General features: G+C 46.4%; 1 protein-coding gene across 1 annotated transcript in view; it reads left to right on the top strand.

The window, feature by feature from the left end:
• Positions 1-20,478, top strand: part of LOC137654564 (ERI1 exoribonuclease 2-like) — a 139,515-nt gene that overhangs the window by 60,591 nt on the left and 58,446 nt on the right. The window contains exon 4 of the mRNA XM_068388304.1: positions 10,803-11,003. Within this exon, the coding sequence (XP_068244405.1) occupies positions 10,803-11,003 (201 nt within the window). The remainder of the gene's footprint in view (positions 1-10,802; positions 11,004-20,478) is intronic.

A 20,478-nucleotide genomic window follows, 5' to 3' on the forward strand; every position in this document is an offset into this window, starting at 1 on the left:
TCTCTCTCTCTCTCTCTCTCTCTCCTCTCTCTCTCCCTCTCTCTCTCTCTCTCTCTCTCTCTCTCTCTCTCTCTCTCTCTCTCTCTCTCTCTCTTTTAAAAGACCAGTGAATATCACCATGTTTCCACTGATAGGAAGGACTATAACTGTTAAAGACCAATCTCCTTGGTTTGATAGAGAGACTAGTGAAAAAAGGGAAAAAAGACAATGAAAAAAGTGGAATCCATTCAAAATGGAAAGTACATGGGTAGAATATATAACTTCAATGTGTCAATACAACTACTGTACTTACTAAGAAGGAAAAAAAGCAAATACTATAAGAGAAAGATCTGCGAAGCAGCAACAGATGTAAATCAATTATATGTCTCGTAAATGGTATAATGGGAATTTTAAAAAAAGAAAAACCACCTGGAACTAGCAAATGATTTTCTAGTATTCTTTTAAAAACAAAATTGAAAATATAACCAGGACATTTGTAAATATTCAACATCAGATTAATGATAAACCAGATACACAGATAAAGTTTACTAGATTTAACAACATAACACAAGATGATATCACCAGGATTATTAAGAGAGCAAAGAAAACCAATTGCACCATTGATCCTATGCCAATATCTGAAGTAATTGGAGAAAGAAACTTTTTCTAGTCTAGCCAAATAATTATGCGAATAGCAAATGTAAGCATTGATGAATGTAAGTTTCCCAAATCTGAGAAAATGACTATACAGTAGTCACACCAGTTCTGAAAAAAATCTCTGGACTACCAGAAATTAAGCTCATATAGACCTATTTTGTAGCCATCCTTTGTTTCTAAAGTGCTAGAATATGTAATTCTTAAACAACTAGCCAGACACTTAGAAGTAATAGAAGCTTTGCCAGACAAGCAGTCCACTTACAGTTAACTATACTCTACGAAGTCAGCTATCTGTTCTGTTATAAATGATATGCTGGAAATGATGGAGGAAAATAAGTGTGATATTTTAATATTACTTAATCTTATTGCTGCTTTTGATACAGTTGTGCATGAACTGCTACTAAATGATCTAAGGTCCATCGGCGTTGAAGATGAACATTTTGAATACCTGAAAGACTACTGTACTTGGTTGGCAGAAATTACTGTGCAAATTGGAAGCTCTCATTCATCATATGAACCCCTAAACAGAGGGGTACCTCAGGGTAGTATACTTGGCCCAATCTTATTCTGCATCTATACTATTGATCTATCGAAAATACTACAAAGGCATAGTGTGAAGTTCAAACTATTTGCGGATAATACACAATTTTACTAATCCATAAATGAAATAGATGACACTACTGAAACTCTAAACCAAATCCTTGATAGAGTTAGAGGATGGATTACAATTAAGCAACTAAAATTATATGAGAACAAAACTGAGTTTATGGTGGTGGGAAAGAGAAACAACATGAGAAGCTTGGGTGATATTTAAATGTACATAAATAATGACTCAGTGCCGATATCATGGTGTATTTCTTGATTGCAACTTGTCTCTCAATGCCCAGATAAATAATGTAGTAAAATCTGCTGGTTCTCATCTAAGAAATATTGCTTTTATAAAAAAATACCTGGATGAATATTCTGTGAAGAAACTTGTGATAAGCTGTATAATTACCAGAATTGACTACTGTAACTCCATCTACTACAATCTACTTAAGAAATTACAAAACGATAGAGCAGCAAGACTGACAAAAGGTGTCCCACCTAGAGAAAGGATCACTCCTATACTAATTGATCTTCATTGGCTGCCAATTGAAGCGGGAGTTGAGTTTAAAATATGTACAATAATCCACTAAGCTATCAGAACCAGTCGTCCAAAATATCTAAGAGAATTGCTACATATTGTGCAGTCAACAAATCGTCCTGACAGAAGAATAGTTACAAATGGTTTCAAACTATTAGAACCTAGATTCATGTGTACTGTAGAGGCTCTAGAGCCTTTAGATTTACAGCCCCGAGATTATACAATAAGCTCCCACGAGAAATTCTAATAATTGAAGATATTAGGCTTTGAGAGGGAAAATGAAGACTCTTATTCAGCGAGTGCTTTGATAGTGATGATCTAACAGTAAGTGAGCAATATGCAATGTGAAATGTTAAATGCTCCCAAATGAATATCATAAAATAACCGCGGAGGTCCTGTAGAGAGTAGGGTTCCCTTGCTGTACAGGACCAGATAAGCAGTTCTTAAAGTAAAGTAAAGTATACAGTATACTTATTACCTCCTAATACCCCCTGGTGAGGTGGTATTGGATAACGTCTATGGTTGATTCAAAGATTCCTTTGTTTCTGTGAATTATTACCCAGACTAGTCACAATGCTAGTATCACACAGATTGCTCAGGATGCTAACCATGCTTTGCACAAATTTAACGTAGTGTCAGGGTTTCTCCCTGTTATATGCGGGGCACGTACAGGAAAATCCCTTGTTAAATACTTGTCAGTTGCTTTGGTCTTCCACCCTCCCAATGGGTGAGTCATGTCTTTAAATAGCAAAAGGGTTTCTATTTAGTGTCAGAACAAATGACAAATTTGAAAGTAGTTCGTAATTTTCCTAACGATACAAACCTAGAGCTATTTATACAAATTGTTCCGATAAGTGCTGCCTCCAATATAAAGTGATGAGACAACACAGGTATGTGTGCAAGCTGTGTAGCCGGTTACTCCACTAACAAGCAGTAAGGTAGTTACACCTCGCTAAAAGTCTTATGGCTAGTCTTCCAGTTTTGCTGAAAGTATAATCCCTATAAATAGCTCAAGGTTTGTATTGTTAGAAAAATACAAATTGCTTTCAAATTTGTAATTTTTCTAACTGTACAAACCTGAGTCTTTTAGTCACTTTCTCGCCATCACCTACCTCCTAGAAAATTCTGACTGAAATCAAAGTGAGTGCTCAGTGAGCAAGCAAGAGGATGAGGCTTTCCCACTTCTGGCTGGTAACTACTTGCCACCTGTTTACACCTTGTTATAAAAGTTCAAGTGCCATGTACTCCAGCTTCACTGATATTCTATCCCATATAAAAGACTGAGGTTTGTATACTTAGGAAGAACACAAATTACTTCCAAATTTATTTTGTGCCCTAAGAGGGCTCTGCAGTGCCCTCTTAAGAAGACCTGACACCCCAGATCAGAGTGTTGGCAACTTCCTTATCATGGGCAGAACCAAGAAAGATTGTGCTTGCACCAGACCACGCAGGAGTAACCACAAGTGCATTGACACCTTTTCGCTTGGTCTAGTAGTGGCTGCTTAAGTAGTGGTGTAGCAAGTGGTATCTATAGTAACATGTAGATGTAAGTCTGGAATGGAGGTGAAAAGACTGACTCTTCTCCATTCATTCTGTCCCTCTCTTGTGGGACAAAGTGGGAGACGTGTTATTCGCTAAATCTGACTTGATGCTGGTAATCTACACTTCTGAGCTCCATTTTTTAGAACCTAGAGAAGTTCTCCTCCATCCTCCCTAAACAAGGTGGAGGATAGTGTAATATGTAACAAGCCATTGGTCATCATTTGTCAGGTATATTATTCCAGACTGCTGTCCCTTTCAGGGGAAGGAATTCCTCCTTTGACCATGTACCAATCTTCTTGGACAGGCCAGTCCTTATAAGCCTATTCACCCTAATGATAAACTGATAGGAGGTTGCTGGAGATGGTTTGCTCTTGTAGGGAATCAGGTTGATCAATGTTTTCAGGGAAGAAAAAGAACCTACCAATTCGGTTCCAGGGTGACTTCCGTCTCACCTAGCACTAAGTCTCTCTACCTATTTTGCCTTGGAATAAATAACAAATTTTAAAATGGAGTTGTATTTTTCCTAGCTACACAAACTTGAGTTCTTTAGGTTATACTTCCCTCTTCAATCAGCCCTCTCAGTCCTGAGTTGAAAGGTCATAAGTGAAAAGACTTTGACAGGTAAGGGGGCAGGGCTTTGCGCAATTGCTCCTACCTGTAACTTAACTTCATATTAAAACTATTTAACTGTCATCCATCTCGTGCTGAAAACATATTCCCTACTTAAAGAACTCAGGTTTGTTTAGCTAGGAAAATTACAAATTACTTTAAAAATTAGTGATTTTCCACTAACAGATCTTTTGTTCCGTAACTGAAATACAAACCACGTTATTTGATATGGGTAATTACTTTCGGCGTACCTGAAATGACGAGCCATTAGAATTTTAATGAGGGTTTACTACCCCACCGCTAGTTAGCGGGGGGTAGGGAGGGTAGCTTGCTATCCCCCCCCCCTCCCTCACACACACCTGTGCTGAGTTCACTTTGCTCTCGGCTCGGGTGGTAGTCGGACGTGTCTGCTGTCACCCTCGCCTTCTTTGACAGCCTTTACTAATCTTTTGTGGGCGCCTACTTACCCTGTTTTTAAACGGGCAACGGTCCCTTCGGGGCACAAGGGACCTTTTCACAAAAATGTGTCTTAAGTCCCTTACACACCAGGTATCCCCTGCTCACCATTGTCCACCTGCGAGCCAGCGCTCGCTAGCTGCTGTTGATCCTGTTATAGTGCTCCAGCGCTCACTTGCGTGCTAGCGCTTACCTGCTCTCACCTGTGCGCCAACGCTCACCGGTTCGCCAGCGCACTACTGCGCGCCCTCATCCTGATGCTCGCTATGCGCGCCAGTGCTCGCCTACGCACCAGCGCTCGCCTACGCGCCAGCGCTCGCCTATGCGCCAGCGCTTGCCTACGCGCCAGCGATCGCCTGCGTGCCCACAATCTTCTGATCTGGGCGCAAAGGGGAAGATAACCTCTTCCCCTGCTCGCCAGCGCTCTCCAACGCGCTCATTCAGCCTGCTGTGCGCCCTCTGCAATTTCCGGAACGCGCCCCTGCGCGCCATCGCTCGCCCGCACGCCCTCGCCTGCGCGCCATCGCCTGCGCGTCATCGCTCGCCCGCGCGCCCTCGCGCCCTCGCCCCCTCGCCTGCACGCCATCACTTGCCCGCGCGCTCACGCATGCCCTCGCCATCGCCCTCGCACGCGCGCGTGAACAATCGCTCGCGCGTGATCCAGGCAAAATTCTATCGCGCGAGCGCCAGCGCGATCCCACGCACGAAGCTGCAGGACGCCGCGCAGCCAGGTCATCGTCATCGCGTTCCCCCCCCTCCCAAGCGCAGAACAGCGCGCTCGCCGGAGGAAGGGAGAACTCCGGATAGGTCCAGGGACTTTTCTCCTTCTTCTTCCTTTCAGGCAGACCCTACTTTGGTAACTCCTCCTAGGGATCAAACGATCCCCTTCCCTCCAGACGGAGTGTCTGACAGCGCAGCTGTCAGTCGGCAGCCCTGGTTTGGGTCCCTTGACAGAGCGGTCATGCAGGCTTTTAAGCCTGTTCTCTCTGAGCTGGGCCACAAATCAGTGCCAGCTTCGACTCCCCTGAAGAGGAAGAGAGGAGTAGCTGACGTGGTAACTTCTCCAAGGGCGAAGCTGACTCCTCGGAAGTCTTTGAGGAAGGCCTCCCCCGCCCAGACTTTCTCTCCCTCTCCTTCGGACGAAGATTTCCCGTCCTCAGGGGTCTCACGTGAGGTGAAGCGTTCTCCCATCGCACCAATGAGGGAAACCCCACCTCGCGCAGAGAAGTCTTCTCGGGTAGGGGTGAAGAAGAACCTCCCACCATCACTGTTGGAGTCCTGCATCCCTCCCAGGAGGGAGTCGAAGGACTCCAAGACTTTACCGAAGTCGTCCTCAAGGAGTAGACCAGAGCCAGCCAAGCCCACGGAGAACGTCCACGAGTCCCCCCAAGAAGAGCCTTTGGGGACTGGAGACTTCGCTGCCAGCCTTTCAGGAGTAGAGCTGTAGGAGTCAGAGCATGCATTCTGGCAGGTTCTGACCCTTATGAGGAATCTCAATGGGTTCGCGGATCCAGAGATTCCCCCTCGTGAGGGCAAGGACACGGTCTTGGACCGAGTCTTTGGTACTCAAAAACCCTCTAAGGCCAGCGCGGCTTTGCCCTGGTCCCAAGGGGTTAAGAGTGCCAGAGATAAGGTCGAAGGCCAGCTCTCCGAGCTTGCCTCCTCCAGCCGATCCAGCACCGGTAACAAACTCCTCCCGCCTCCTCGTGTCCATCAGAGGAGGTACTTTGACATCATGGAGGAGACTTGTTTAGCTCTTCCCTTACACCACTCTTTGGAAGAGCTTAACAGGGGAGTCCCTCTAGAGAGATTCTCCAACCGGCAAGAGTCATTCTCGGCTACGGAGATCCTTGACCAGGAAAAGGTGGCGAAGTGTGCCATGCAGGCAACTTCGTGCCTGGACATCTGGCTAGGGTCTCTGGGCATCCTGTTACAATCTGAGGACTTGTCCAAAGAGAGTACCAGGAAGGCCATGGAGACCTTTCTACTTTCAGGCACTCGTACCATCGAGTTTCTAGCCCACCAAGTCTCGAACTTGTGGGCTAATACCATCTTGAAGCGTCGAGATGCGGTGTCTGAGAGATTCCACCAGAAGGTCCCCAGTACCGAGATCAGCAGGCTCAGACATTCTTCCATCTTGGGGAAGAATTTGTTTGAGCCTAAGGACGTGGAGCAGGCGGCTGAGAGGTGGAGAAAGTCCAACCAGGACTCTCCTACATTGGGCTTTAACATCAAAGCCCTATAAACCTCCAGCAACCCAGCAACCACGTCCTATCAAGACCACGAAACCGGCAGCTGCAGCGAAGACAACGGTGTCGAAGCTCTTTCCTGTTAAGGACAAGAAAGGCAAAAAGTCCTCCAGGGGAGGAAAGAATCGTAGAGGGAGTGGCCGAAGCCGTAAACGCTAGGATTAGCAGTCTCCCTGCATGTCCACCAGTGGGGGGATGCCTCCAAAGTTGCGCAAACAGGTGGCAACAACTCGGGGCCAATTCCTGGACGATTTCCGTAATCAGTCAAGGATATCGCGTCCCGTTACCAACATCACTACCTCCCCTGACAGCGAATCCAGTGTCGTTGAGCTCCCTTACCATGGGGTCGGCAAGGGGGCAAGCCCTTCGGGCAGAAGTCGAGACTATGTTGAAGAAGGGCGCTCTCCAAGAGGTCGTCGACGGGTACCCAGGCTTCTTCAGTCGACTCTTTCTTGTAAAGAAGGCGTCTGGAGGCTGGAGACCAGTCATCGTCCTCTCAGCTCTGAACAGGTATGTCAAGCAGACCCCGTTCAGCATGGAGACGGCAGACACGGTCAGACTTGCAGTGAGACCGCAAGACTTCATGTGTACATTGGACCTGAAGGACGTGTACTTCCAGATCCCAGTCCATCTGTCTTCAAGGAAGTACTTAAGATTCAGCCTAGACAGCTAGATCTATCAGTTCAAGGTGCTGTGTTTCGGTCTCTCCACAGCACCTCAGGTTTTCACCAGAGTGTTCACCCTAATATCATCGTGGGCACACAGGAACGGCATCCGTCTCCTCCGTTATCTGGACGACTGGCTGATCCTAGCAGACTCGGGAGTCAGCCCTTCTTCGACACCAAGACAAACTTCTGGGACTTTGCCAAGATCTGGGGATCATGGTAAATCTCGAGAAGTCTTCTCTGCTTCCTACTCAAAGACTGGTATACAGTATCTAGGCATGATCATAGACACCAATCTCCACAAAGCCTTCCCATCAGACGACAGAATAGCAAGGCTGAGGAGGGTCGTGAGTCCTTTCCTCAGACGAGAAGAGCTCCCAGTCCAATCGTGGTTACGTCTCCTCGGTCACCTCTCATCTTTGGCCCGTCTAGTTCCCAACGGTCGCCTCAGAATGAGATCTCTGCAATGGCGACTCAAGTCCTGGTAGAATCAAGGTCACGATTCCTCAGACGTCATGATCCCTATGGGTCCTGCGAAACGGACGGATCTTCAGTGGTGGGTGACAGACGAGCACCTACGAAGGGGAGTGGATCTTCTCGTCCTCCCCCAGGATTTGATGCTGTTTTCGGACGCCTCAAAGAAAGGGTGGGGGGGCCCCACGTTCTGCACCACAGAACCTCAGTCCTGTGGTCAGAATCAGAAAAGTGCCTCCATATAAATATGATAGAAATGAAGGCCGTATTCCTGGCCCTTCAACAGTTCCAACGTTACCTGGCTGGTCACTCTGTGGTGGTGATGAGCGACAACACCACAGTAGTGGCTTACATCAACAAGCAAGGAGGTACCTTTTCAGAGCAGCTATCCCATCTCGCAGTAGAGATACTGTACTGAGATGGACCGAAGTCCACTCGATTCCACTATCGGCTCGCTTCATTCCAGGCAAGAGGAATGTGCTCGCCGACAGTCTGAGCAGAGCGTCTCAGATAGTGAGTACCGAGTGGTCTTTGGATCATCTAGTAGCCAACGAAGTCCTGACTTTGTGGGGTTCCCCGACTGTGGATCTGTTCGCTACAGCGCTGAACTTCAAGCTCCCGCTGTACTGCTCCCCAGTCCCGGATACCAAGGCACTCTGGCAAGATGCCTTCCAACAACGGTGGGACAACATCGACGTAAACCCCTTTCCCCCATTCTGTCTGATGAGGAGGGTACTCAACAAGACCAGAATATCGGTCAATCTCTCGATGACCCTTATAGCTCCGCTATGGCATCACGCGAATGGTTTCCAGACCTTCTGCAACTCCTAACAGAACTTCTGAGAGAACTCCCTCCACGACACGAGCTACTCAAACAACCACACGCCAACATCTTTCACAAAGCTGTAGCTTCGCTTCGACTTCACATCTGGAGACTATCCAGCATCTCCTTGCGGAGAGAGGATTTTCGCAACAGGTTGCGAACAGGATGTCTGGACACCTGCGAAGGTCATCCGCAGGGGTCTACCAGGCAAAGTGGTGAGTTTTCTGTGGTTGGTGTCGTGGAAGGGGTATCTCTCCACTCGATGCCACTATTCCAGCAATAGCGGAGTTCTTCGTGTATTTGCGAGAAGAAATGCGCCTTTCAGTCTCAGCAGTGAAACGCTATTGCTCGGCCTTAAGTCTAGCCTTCAGGCTCAAAGTAGTGGACATTTCTTCTTCGCTGGAACTTTCCCTACTCATATGAAGTTATGAACTTACCTTCCCTCAGTCGGAAGTGAGACCTCCTCCATGGAACGTGGTCCGAGTTCTCAGGTCTCTTAAGAGACCTCCCTACGAACCATTATGCCAGGCTTCAGATCGCCACCTGACATGGAAGACGGTGTTCCTACTAGCTTTGGCCTCGGCCAAGCGAGTCAGTGAACTTCGTGGTCTCTCGTATGACATCGCCCATTCAAGGGGATAGGGGGAGGTAACGTTCATATTCGTCCCTGAGTTTATTGCTAAGACTCAGAATCCGGGAGTGCCGGACCCTCGGTTCGACTCTTTCCAGATCTTGAGTCTTCGTTCTGTAATAGATGACCCAGACCATCTCCTACTATGCCCAGTAAGGAGTCTGAGGCTATATTTCAAAAGAACAGCTGCAGTTCATCCCCAAGTGCAGGCATTTTTTGTGAGCACTGGGAGAACATAGAGGAGGGTTACCAAGAATACTATCTCAGCATGGATTCGTAGGGTAATCCATCTGTCCCTGAATCCTGACTCTCCTCCATCACGTCGCCCTAGAGCACATGATGTCAGGGGCGTAGCTACGTCCCTGGCCTTTAAAAAGAACTTCTCAGTGACACAGGTTCTACAAACGGGTGTGGAAGCGTCAGACGACCTTCACAGCCCACTACCTGCAAGACGTGACCCACAGGAGGCTCGATACGTTCTTTATCAGCCCTGTGGTGGCTGCACAACAGCTGGTTTAAAACCCCAGGCTCCTTAATGGACAAGTAGCAGAAGGTTGAGATTATTGTTACCCGGTTTTAGTCTGCATGAATGAAAAGGTTTGACTGGCCCTTATTCTTTTCTTCATCCTCCCCTCTCTTGGGGAAAGCAGCATCCTGGGTTCTCTGCACAGCTGACCTCAAACCACTGCAAGTAAACCATGTCTCCTTGTGTTCCTAGTATTAAGCTAATCCTGTCACGTTCCCATACCCTGACGAGGTGGTATTGGGAGAGTCCTAGCCTAAAGTTTCCATCTAAAGGACTACAGGTCAACTTCCTCTGACGAGTCACTCTTCAAACCTTCACACACAGCTTACGTAGGCCGCAGCCCTTGCGCAGCAAGGTGCTAGCGAGGTGCAGGGACTCTTTATTGTTGAGTGCTGACACACTCAGATACTGAGTCCCCTTGCAAAGCCAAAAGCCAGTACTGGCTGGGACTTACCACCCTTCCTAAGGGTTAAGTCACCCCTATTAAATAGCGTGGTTTGTATTTCAGTTACGGAACAAATGACAAATTCGTAGGTAATTTGTATTTTTCCTAACTATACAAACCTTAGCTATTTAATCAAACTTGCCCGCCAGCCCTATCCCCCTTGAAGTCCTACCTCTAAGCAAAATGAGGTCAGCACAGGTGTGTGTGAGGGGGGTGGTGGGGTAGCAAGCTACCCTCCCTACCCCCCGCTAACTATTGGTGGGGTAGTAAACCCTCGTTAAAATTTTAATGGCTCGTCCTTTCAGCTACGCCGAAAGTAATTACCCATATTAAATAGCTAAGGTTTGTATAGTTAGGAAAAATACAAATTACCTACGAATTTGTCATGTTACCATGAATAATTTAACTAATCTTTTTATCAAGAATATCTACAGCTCTTTCAACATAATAAAATACTTCTATGATTTAATTGATTTGTATTCTTCTTAGCATTTATTAAAAAAGAATTTCAGCCATTATAAACAGATTCCTAGATTTGAAAGCTCTTATCTAGGGAACTGTACGTCACATATGGCTTGTTGAAATTACGAAGTGATACCTAACGATCATCTGTCTTTCAGCCCAAGACTTCGAATTCCTAGTTGTTTTAGACTTTGAGTCCACCTGTTGGGAAAATGGACCACGTATGGGTCGGCAAGAGATCATAGAATTCCCAGCAGTGCTCTTGCATATCGCAACGGGAGAGATCTTGTCGGAGTTTCATCATTATGTGATGCCCGTGGAGCAGCCAATCCTCTCGGAGTTTTGCAAAAATTTAACAGGTGAGTTTTTGGTTTAACACTAATGATTGCTCTTTTATATTCTCTTGCTACTGAAGTTAAAATCATTGTTTAGAAGTAGTTTATTAAGGTAAGTTAGTGAGATGTCCCCTTTCTTTACATCTATCTTTTTATTTTCATCCCCACCAAATTGAATTTTGTTTGTCCATGCACGGATACAGTACAAACCCTCTTCCTTTAATAGGGGTATGATTTCTGGGAGCTCTATATAGTGAGGTTCGGTAGTTATAGACAAGTACAGGGGAAGCACCTTCTTCCCCCTGCTGGTCAGTTTACTGAGTAACCACTGTGACTTCAGCCACCAAGGTGTACAGACATACTCTTGGTGTGACTAAGCTTGGCTAATAACTTCTTTCTCTATTTCCAGTGTGATTGGTTAATTTTGACAATAAAGAAATGTGTTGGTATGCACTTCTAGCTCCCTGTCCCAAGTGTAGAGAGTGGCCTCTAGTGCAGTGGGCTGAGTTTGCCAATAAGCAGAAGAATTCAAAGAGGGATTCTTTGGAATTGGTTTTCTGTATTCCCAAACTAATGTCCAAGAAGCTCTCAGGCTCTTTTCTACCTTCTTTGTGGTCTAAGGCTGCTACGTGCTCTTTGAGGTGGTGTCCATTGGAGAAGAAAAGTTGTAGAATAAGACCCTTGCCCTTCCCTCAGGGATTCTTTGAGCATGACAGGATTAAGTAACCCCCCTGCCTTTCACCCAAAGTTCTCTTGATGTATCTGTTAACTACCCTCATAAGGACCTGGACCTTGGTGTCTGAAGCGACACTGGTCAGCAGTCTCCGATCCTCCTTGCCTTCAGGTTCTAGTGGAACAGGAGGTAGTGGGTGAGCTCTAGTAGTAGCTCAACGACAAAAATCTCACCAGGGGAGTTCCATTCAACTATCCACCTCTAGATGTTCCTGTTCACAGACACATCAAAGGTGGGGTGGGGTGTACGCCTGAGGAACAAGATTGCCTCAGGACCGTGCTCTTGATACAAAAGGACCCTGCATATCAACCTGCTGGAAATGCAAGCTGCTCTTTTAGCTCTGCAGTCTTTCCAACAGTGGTAGCCTTAACGAGTGACAACGCTACCATAGTGGCCTACGTCAACAAGCAGGAAGGGACGGTGTCCTAATACCTTTGCTGTGGCGCTGTCAACGAGGTACATTCCAGGCAAGAAGAATTTTCTAGCGGGCTCTCTCAGCTGTCAGGGGCAGGTGGTAGGATGAGACTGGTCCTTATGTGGGGTAAAGGCTTGGTGTCCCTCTTAATGATAAAATGCCTTGACGAAGTCATCGTGCTTCAGCAAGGAATATCATATCCATGTTGAAGCATTGTGACGGACAATAGGGCTCTCGAACTTGGGGAAATTACTCCCCCAGTTCGAATCTAAATTTCTGTCATCTATTTCTTATTCTCAATATTACTTCGACCTGCTACGAATTTTATGAACTTTCTTTTGCCTTGCTGTCCTAACTCTATGAGTAATATTTCCCTATATGTATGTATGCTTATATATATATATATATATATATATATATATATATATATATATATATATATATATATATATATATATATATATATATATATATATACATATATATATACATACACACACACATACATACGTACATACATACATACATACATACATACATATATATATATATATATATATATATATATATATATATATATATATATATATATATATATATATATATATATATATATATATACTGTATATATATATAAATATATACTGTATATATATAGATATATATATTCATACATACATACATACATGCGTACATATATAAATACAGTATATGTATATTATGTATGTATATATATGTATATATATATATATATATATATATATATATATATATATATATATATATACATATATATATATATATATATATATATATATATATATATATATATATGTGTGTGTGTGTGTGTGTGTGGATAATATGTACACACATATATATATATATCTATATATATATATATATATATATATATATATATATATATATATATATATATATATATATATATATATATATATATACATATATATATTTATATATATATATACATATATATATATATATATCTATATATATATATATATATATTTATATATATTTATATATATATATATATATATATATATATATATATATATATATATATATATATATATATAACAGATTTTGAGCAAAGCGAAAAATCTATTTTTGGGTGAGATAGCCATGACGTCCTGATGGAAGGTTCCTTCAGTAGCTTACTTGGGTATATTTAACTACAGGGATATTCACAGAATTCTAACTTCTGGTGCGAGTACCCTAAAGGTTTCCCTCTAGGATATCGTATATCAACAGGGGACGTATGTATTAACACGCCACATAGCTATCTGCACCCCATATAGAGTTAACACTTCGATATGGAAAGGTGGAGAATAACTGGGGAGCCGTTCCACAGTTACACTCGTCCGTGGCTGCTTTTGGTACTCGAAACGTAAACAAACGGGCGCCATTGTTAAATGACGTCACGTCCGTCCTCATCCTGAGGCCAGCTCCTTGCTAATCTCCATGATACAGCAGGACAGGGCGGGGCCTGAAAGGCTGGACTAGAATAGACGGGAGGGTCCATCAGGACGTCATGGCTATCTCACCCAAAAATAGATTTTTCGCTTCGCTCAAAATCCGTTTTTTGGGCTCAAGCCATGACGTCCTGATGGAAGTGTACCAGAGAATTAATGTATCGTGGAAAATTTCCCCTTTTTAAGTAAGTGCCAAGGGCTCCGAATAGAGGTATGTAATGTGTCCTCGTTAGAGTTTCCGTGGGGATCCAGCTTCCTGGCCCCCTGGCAGAGAAGTCCCGGTGGATCATACCAAAATCTGAAGTGATCATTGAAGGGCTACTCACCCTGCGGAGAGTTCGTGCAGGACTCGGAGACAAGACAGAAGGTTAATATTCGGGTAGGAATATTCTCAAGTATAAACAAGTGATAATTAATCACTACACTCCATGGAGGAGAGATCAATCTGGTCTCGAAGGCAGGACGAAGGTAAGTATTCAAGTAGGAATATTACACAGCATGAGTGAGTATATAATACAGGTAAATTTATATTATTCTTCTCATTCCAAAGGAAAGGGGTAAATGAAACTATGACAATCATGTATTTCATAATAATAATAGGAGCGGAGAGAGACGCACATGTAATAAAATAGACATTTTATTTCATAGATTGCAGATTATAGTAATAACAATTGCAATAAAAGGTGTAAAGTTAATTTACAATAATAAGAATAATGTACATAGAAAATAAAAGACTTCAATCTTGAATCTGAAAGAAATTTCACTTTTAGAAACACAAGTTCCGGAGGAACGTCAGTCTTTTTCAAAGAAAAACACATCATGCCCTAGGGCATGTGGCACTCATGTGAAGTCTATGACATTTCACCTTGATAAGAACAGTCTATTAGAAACACTAAGTGTCCATGAAATCACTATGTATCACACAAGGGTCAACACAGGCACCCGTAGAGTTAAAGTCCCAAGTAACTCGCTGTTCTATGCAAAGTTAAACGGCAGGTTTCATAACACTACCTGCGGCTACCACGAAATGTTTAACTTCATGCACTTGCTTCGCGTAGTGCTTGAAGAAAACGCGCGACGATTTCCACCCTGTGAAGCTCTTGAGGCTTTCGAAATCCATGCTCTGGAAGAAATTCAGAGAAGACGCGACTTTTCTAGGATCACGACTTGCGGGTGTACTGAAAGGATCCGCTCTGCGAATGAAGTATGTGATTTTCGCTCTTAGTTGTTTCAGTGACAGGTCACTACCCGATGTTTCTCCTTTGAAGAGTTGACCTCCACCGAAGTCTGAAGTTCTTCGAAGATAGACCTTAAGATTCTCCACTGGGCATAGAGAGACATCTTCCTTCAGGGGGCAGATTCTCCAAGGGCCCCATCTCTTGGTGGGTAATTCATTCTTTGCGAGAAACGTCGGATCAGGGAAGAGGGTAAGTTCTCCTGTATCTGCGAACAGGATATGACCCTCTTCTCTTGATAATGCCACTATTTCGCTGACTCGGGCTCCCGAGGCGAGAGCAAAAAGGAAGATAACTTTTTGAGTCAGGTCCTTGAGAGGGCACGAATCGTTGTCCAGGTTAGAGGCAAAATGGAGCACCTTGTCCAGGGACCAGGAGATAGATTTTGGCAGAGGTGCTGGGCGTAGTCTAGCGCATGCCTTTGGCAGTTTATTGAAGATATTGCTGGACAGATCAATCTGGAAAGCGTACAGTAGTGGTCTAGTCAAAGCCGATTTACAGGTGGAAATCGTGTTGGCCGCTAAGCCTTGTCCATGAAGGTGAATGAAGAAGGACATGCAAAAATCAATGGTGATTTCCGTAGGGTTTTTTGCTTTGACGAACGAGACCCACTTTCTCCAGGAAGATTCGTATTGCCGTCGTGTGGATTCGGTCTTGTATTCTTCGAGGAAGTCTAGACTTTTCTTCGAGATCCCAAACCTTTTCTTTGTGGCCAGGGAGAGAAAATCATGAGATGAAGGTCCCTGACTTTCAGTGATGAAGCGAAGACAGTCGACTTCTGTACTTGTTGAGAGAGAACTGGGCCCGGGAGGGGGATCAGCGTGGGCTGCAGCTCCAGGACCAGGGGGTACCAATTGCTCCGAGGCCACTTGGGAGCCACTAGGGCCGCTGTCCCTTTGAAGGTTCTCAGTTTGGAGAGGACTTTCAGCAGAAGGTTGGGGGGAGGGAACAGGTATATCCTGGACCATCTGTTCCAATCCAGTGACATGGCATCCACTGCTGCTGCCTTGGGGTACTCGTACGGGACCACATATCGAGGAAGTTGATTGTTGTCGCTCGTTGCGAAGAGATCGATCTGAAGTTCCGGGACTTGGCGAGAGATGAAGGAGAATGATCTTGCGTCTAGAGACCATTCCGACTCTATTGGGCTTGTTCGTGATAGAGCGTCCGCCGTCACGTTGCGGAATCCTTGTAGGTGAACTGCAGACAGGTGCCATTTCTTCTTTTCTGCCAGACGAAAGATTGGAAGAAGTACCTGATTTATCTGGGGCGATCTCGGGCCCTGACGATTGAGACATCTGACTACCACTGAGTTGTCCAGAGTCAGACGGATGTGGATCGAGGGAGGCGGGGAGAGTTTCTTCAGGGTGAGAAGAACTGCCATGGCCTCCAAGATGTTGATGTGAAACGTCTTGAATAGGGGAGACCATGTTCCCTGAACCTGTCGTTGGTGGGAGTGACCTCCCTAACCCTCCAGTGAAGCGTCCGTGTGGATGTTGAGCGATGGAGGCGGGTGTTGAAGAGGAATGGACCTTTTCAGGGCCTTTGCTTCCGACCACGGCTTTAATAGTAAGCGAAGTCTGTTTGGGAGCCGTCTCTTGAGGTCTCTTCGAGCGATGGATGCGGAACGTCTCTAGACTCCCGCGGCATCCTTTAGCTGTGCGCAAAGCACTGGGTTTGTCACAGAGGCGAACTGTAGAGAGCCTAGAACTTGTTCCTGCTGTCGTCTTGAGATCCGTTTGAATTTCAGGAGTCTTCTGACAGACCCTGCTATTTCCTTCCTTTTCTTCTGCGGGATGGAAAGGCGGTGTGACTGAAGATCCCAATGGATTCCCAACCATTGGAACTTCTGAGCTGGAGAGAGGTGAGATTTCTCGGCGTTTATCTTGAATCCCAGATGTTCTAGGAAAAGGGTGACTTTGTTGCAGGCTCTTACACAATCTTCGGGCGATGTCGCCCAGACCAGCCAGTCGTCTAGGTAAGCCATCACTTGGACGCCGCGAAGGCGGAGCCGTTGGCCGATGGCGTCTGCCAGCTTGGTGAAGATCCGTGGAGCCACGTTGAGCCCGAAGGGCATGGCCCTGAAGGCGTAACTTTTCCTTTGGAGTCGAAATCCTAGGTAGGAGGAAGCGTGATGATTCATTGGAACGTGCCAGTAGGCATCCGCCAGGTCTATGGAGACCGTGTAGGCCCCTTGAGGCAGAAGGGTCCTTATTTGTTGGAGAGTCAGCATCTTGAATTTGTTGTTCGCAATGAACTTCTTGAGGGGGGATAAGTCTAGAATGACTCTTGAGTTTGTCGGAGTCCTTGGGAACGCAAAATAGTCTCCCTTGGAACCTGGTTGACTTTACCCTCCTGATCACCTTCTTGTTCAAGAGTTCTAGGACGTATTCTTCCAGGAGGGGGGTTGACTGTTGGAAGAATTGCTGGAAGGCTGGGGGTGGTTGCGTCCAGCTCCAGCCTAGTCCCTTCTTGACGATGCTGTGTGCCCAGGGATCGAAGGTCCAACGATCCTGGAATTGGCGGAGTCTTCCTCCCACCGGAAGCACTTCATTGCTTCTGGTGTCCCAAGGGTTTGCCACCTCGGCCGCTAGCTCCCCTTCCTCCTCTGCCTCGGGAGGGGCGGAGAGACGAATCTCTGCCGGAACCTCTGCTTGAGCCCCTACCTCTGGGACGAAAGGTTGTAGCATGTTGCTCGAATGCAGGGGTAAAGACCGGTGACTGCAACACCACCGGCTGGGTGACCAACTGAAAGGTCTGCTGTGGCTGTGCTGCCACTTGGGGAGTAGCGGAACCCGGAAACTGCCGTCTCTGTTGACGTTGCTGGGGTTTTGGTTTTTGGGACTTCCTCTTAGGTTGAGGGCCATCGTCCTGAGAGGATTTCCTTTTCTTTGACATGCCCCATTTGTGGAGAAGGTTCCTGTTCTCCGTGGCGGCCTTGTCGGCAATCTCTTTCACCAGGGAGGAGGGAAAGAGATATTTACCCCAGATATTAGAGGAAATCAGCCTCCGGGGTTCGTGTTTTACCGTCGCGCTGGCAAACACGAATTCACGACAGGCTCTGCGAGCCCTAGTGAAGCTGTACAGGTCCTTAGTCACCGTTGCCGTGTGTGTTTTGGCTAGGACCATGTAGAAGTCCGGGACTCTAGTGTCTCCGGCCATAAGTTCGGTCTGTACCTGGAGGGACAGCGATGCGGCAAGCCTCTCCTTCGTATCCTGTTCCCTACGAAGGAGGTGATCATTTAGCCTTGGGAGGTCCTCATTGAACTGACGACCGGCTACGTCAGGCTCTAACTTCCCCACCGTGAAGGTTGACTGGATGTCTTTCCGGTGTCTATCATCGGGGGGGACGGTAAGGGAGAAGGGTCTGCACTCCTCCAGTACAGGGCAAGGTTTCCCTTCTTCCACTGCTTTCAAGACCGCAGTGAAGGCCTTTTCTATAAAGGGGAAGGTCGCATCATTCGGCGCAACGAAGGTTGGGTGCTTCTTGCTGAGCGCCGGCATCTTGGAGTTGGTGAAACCCCTACTCTTCACCGCACTGGCTAGCATAGCCTGGGCCTTTGCGAGATCGAACACTATTACTTCCTTCGGTTCGGTCTCTTCCTTTGAGGCTGGTTTGGACCTGAGCCGGACGTAACAGTCCGGATAAGCCTCGAAATTCGGGAAGAATTCCACTTCTTCCAACAAGATCGAGCCGACCTCACTGATGAAGATCTTACCAGTTGTAATCGGCATATGCTCGGCATACCTCCATGGGTTAGTATCCGAGCAAGAGGGGAGGTCCTTAACCGAAATCCGTTTCGGTTGTTTAAAACTTACTAGGGTAGACCTGAATTGCTCCCGGGTCTCACGAAGTTTTCTTTCCATGAGGGCTTCAAGCATCTTGAAGACCTCCTGAGTGCCTGATGGAAGAGGGTCCGGGGTGGCAGAAGTCGAAGGAACAGGTTCCTCGGCCGGTGCAGGAGTCGATGCGGGAGTAGGATTGGGAGCGACCTCATGCTCCGAATCAGGGTATTCCACCTGATCTTCCTCATAGTCGAGCTCCTCGCCCATGAGGTTCCTCTCCGTCCCTTCCGACACTTCCGACATACGTTCCACGTTATCAGAATCTAAGTGGCACTCATGCTTGGACTGGGCCATGACGATATCAGGTTCCACCACGATCTGGACGGTGGGGATCTGATCACTGGGGACCACGGAGTCTTTAGATGCCTTTGGAAACAGCAAGGCCCTCAAATCTTCGCTGGCGAGATACGGTCCGGTGGCGTTCTTCTGGAAGCCATGTACCCATTTGCGTAGCTTCTCTCGAGCGTTGTCCCTTGCCTCCGCTGAGGGAGGATCGTCGAACGCTTCGAGCAGATGACTCTTGCAGACTGTACAGTGCTGCGGGTCCCAGTATTTCAGGTCGCCTTTCTTGGCGGCGCAGGGGGCGTGGGTCCGGCACGCCTTGTGCCCGTAGAAGTCTGGGCGCTTCACTCCACAAAAGTTGTTTTCGCACTTCATATACTCCTCCTGTAAAAGAAAGAGATCATGAGTACATGGAAGGCATAAGAATGACTTACATTACTCTAAAATTAAGATAACTTAATCTAAGTTTTTAAGCATTAAAAGGTATTATAATGCCTGAGAGTAGAGAGCGGGAAAGGAAGTAGATAGACACATACTTGTGAATCCCGCCCAGTCGGTTACCGTAACCTTATCAGTAGGCAATTTCTTTTGTAGCCGAAGGTCACAAAACGGAAATCCATATGGATAAGCCGTGGTGGGTAGAGGCTAAGCCTCTAACAGAAATTACCTGCGAGGTGTAGCAGGGACTGAAATCACTCAGATCCATGGAGTAGAAGGGGAATAGGAGAAACCCCTTATTAGATATAGGTTCCGGCAATCGGCTGCACTAAGACGCACAGATTATGCTGGAATATTGTAATGTGCAATCAAACAGCATAGTCACAGATCTAGATGGTAAGACAATACCTATATATAGAAGTGGCTAAGCCATCTGGCTGCAGTATGTTGACTGTCGGCATGTTGTCGGCAGGTATGAGAAGGGGTGCATGTCCCTTAACGTCTCCGAAGGGTGCCGGCAGACCGACGGCACGCCGGAGGCCGGTCCAGCAGGGTGGAAGGCATCAAGACAAACACATTGAGTATCTAAATATAATACCATCGTGGCGACCGCCGGTACAGCGGCGGGTCGCCGGCAGCCGTAGGCTATGGATATGTATATGGTTGTGTACCTAGACCGCCGGCAATCAATGCCGGCTCCGAAGGTCGGCCAGCTGTTACTAGGTAAAAGGAGGGGTGGGACGTCGGCTGTATGTCGACGGAAGGCGGCAGCCTCCGGCACACGGAAGGCTGACGTCTTAGAGGGGGGAGGGCATCTTATGAAAGAATGTAACCAGAGGTAAGGCGGTATCGCCGGCAGTAGAGGCGGCAAGGGACCGGCACCAGGATAGATGGAGAGAAAGGTAAGGAGGGATGGGAGGGGTAAGACCACATACCCCTCCGGCATCCCTCCGGAGAGAGTGCACTCATGATAGGAGTAGTTACTCATAGCATCCGGCGGCAGGGGGCCGGCAGTCGGCCGGGTGCCTGGGGTAACCCAAGGGAGGGTTAGAGG

The sequence above is a fragment of the Palaemon carinicauda genome, chromosome 15 (genome assembly GCF_036898095.1).
Source record: "Palaemon carinicauda isolate YSFRI2023 chromosome 15, ASM3689809v2, whole genome shotgun sequence".
Lineage (NCBI taxonomy): Eukaryota > Metazoa > Arthropoda > Malacostraca > Decapoda > Palaemonidae > Palaemon > Palaemon carinicauda.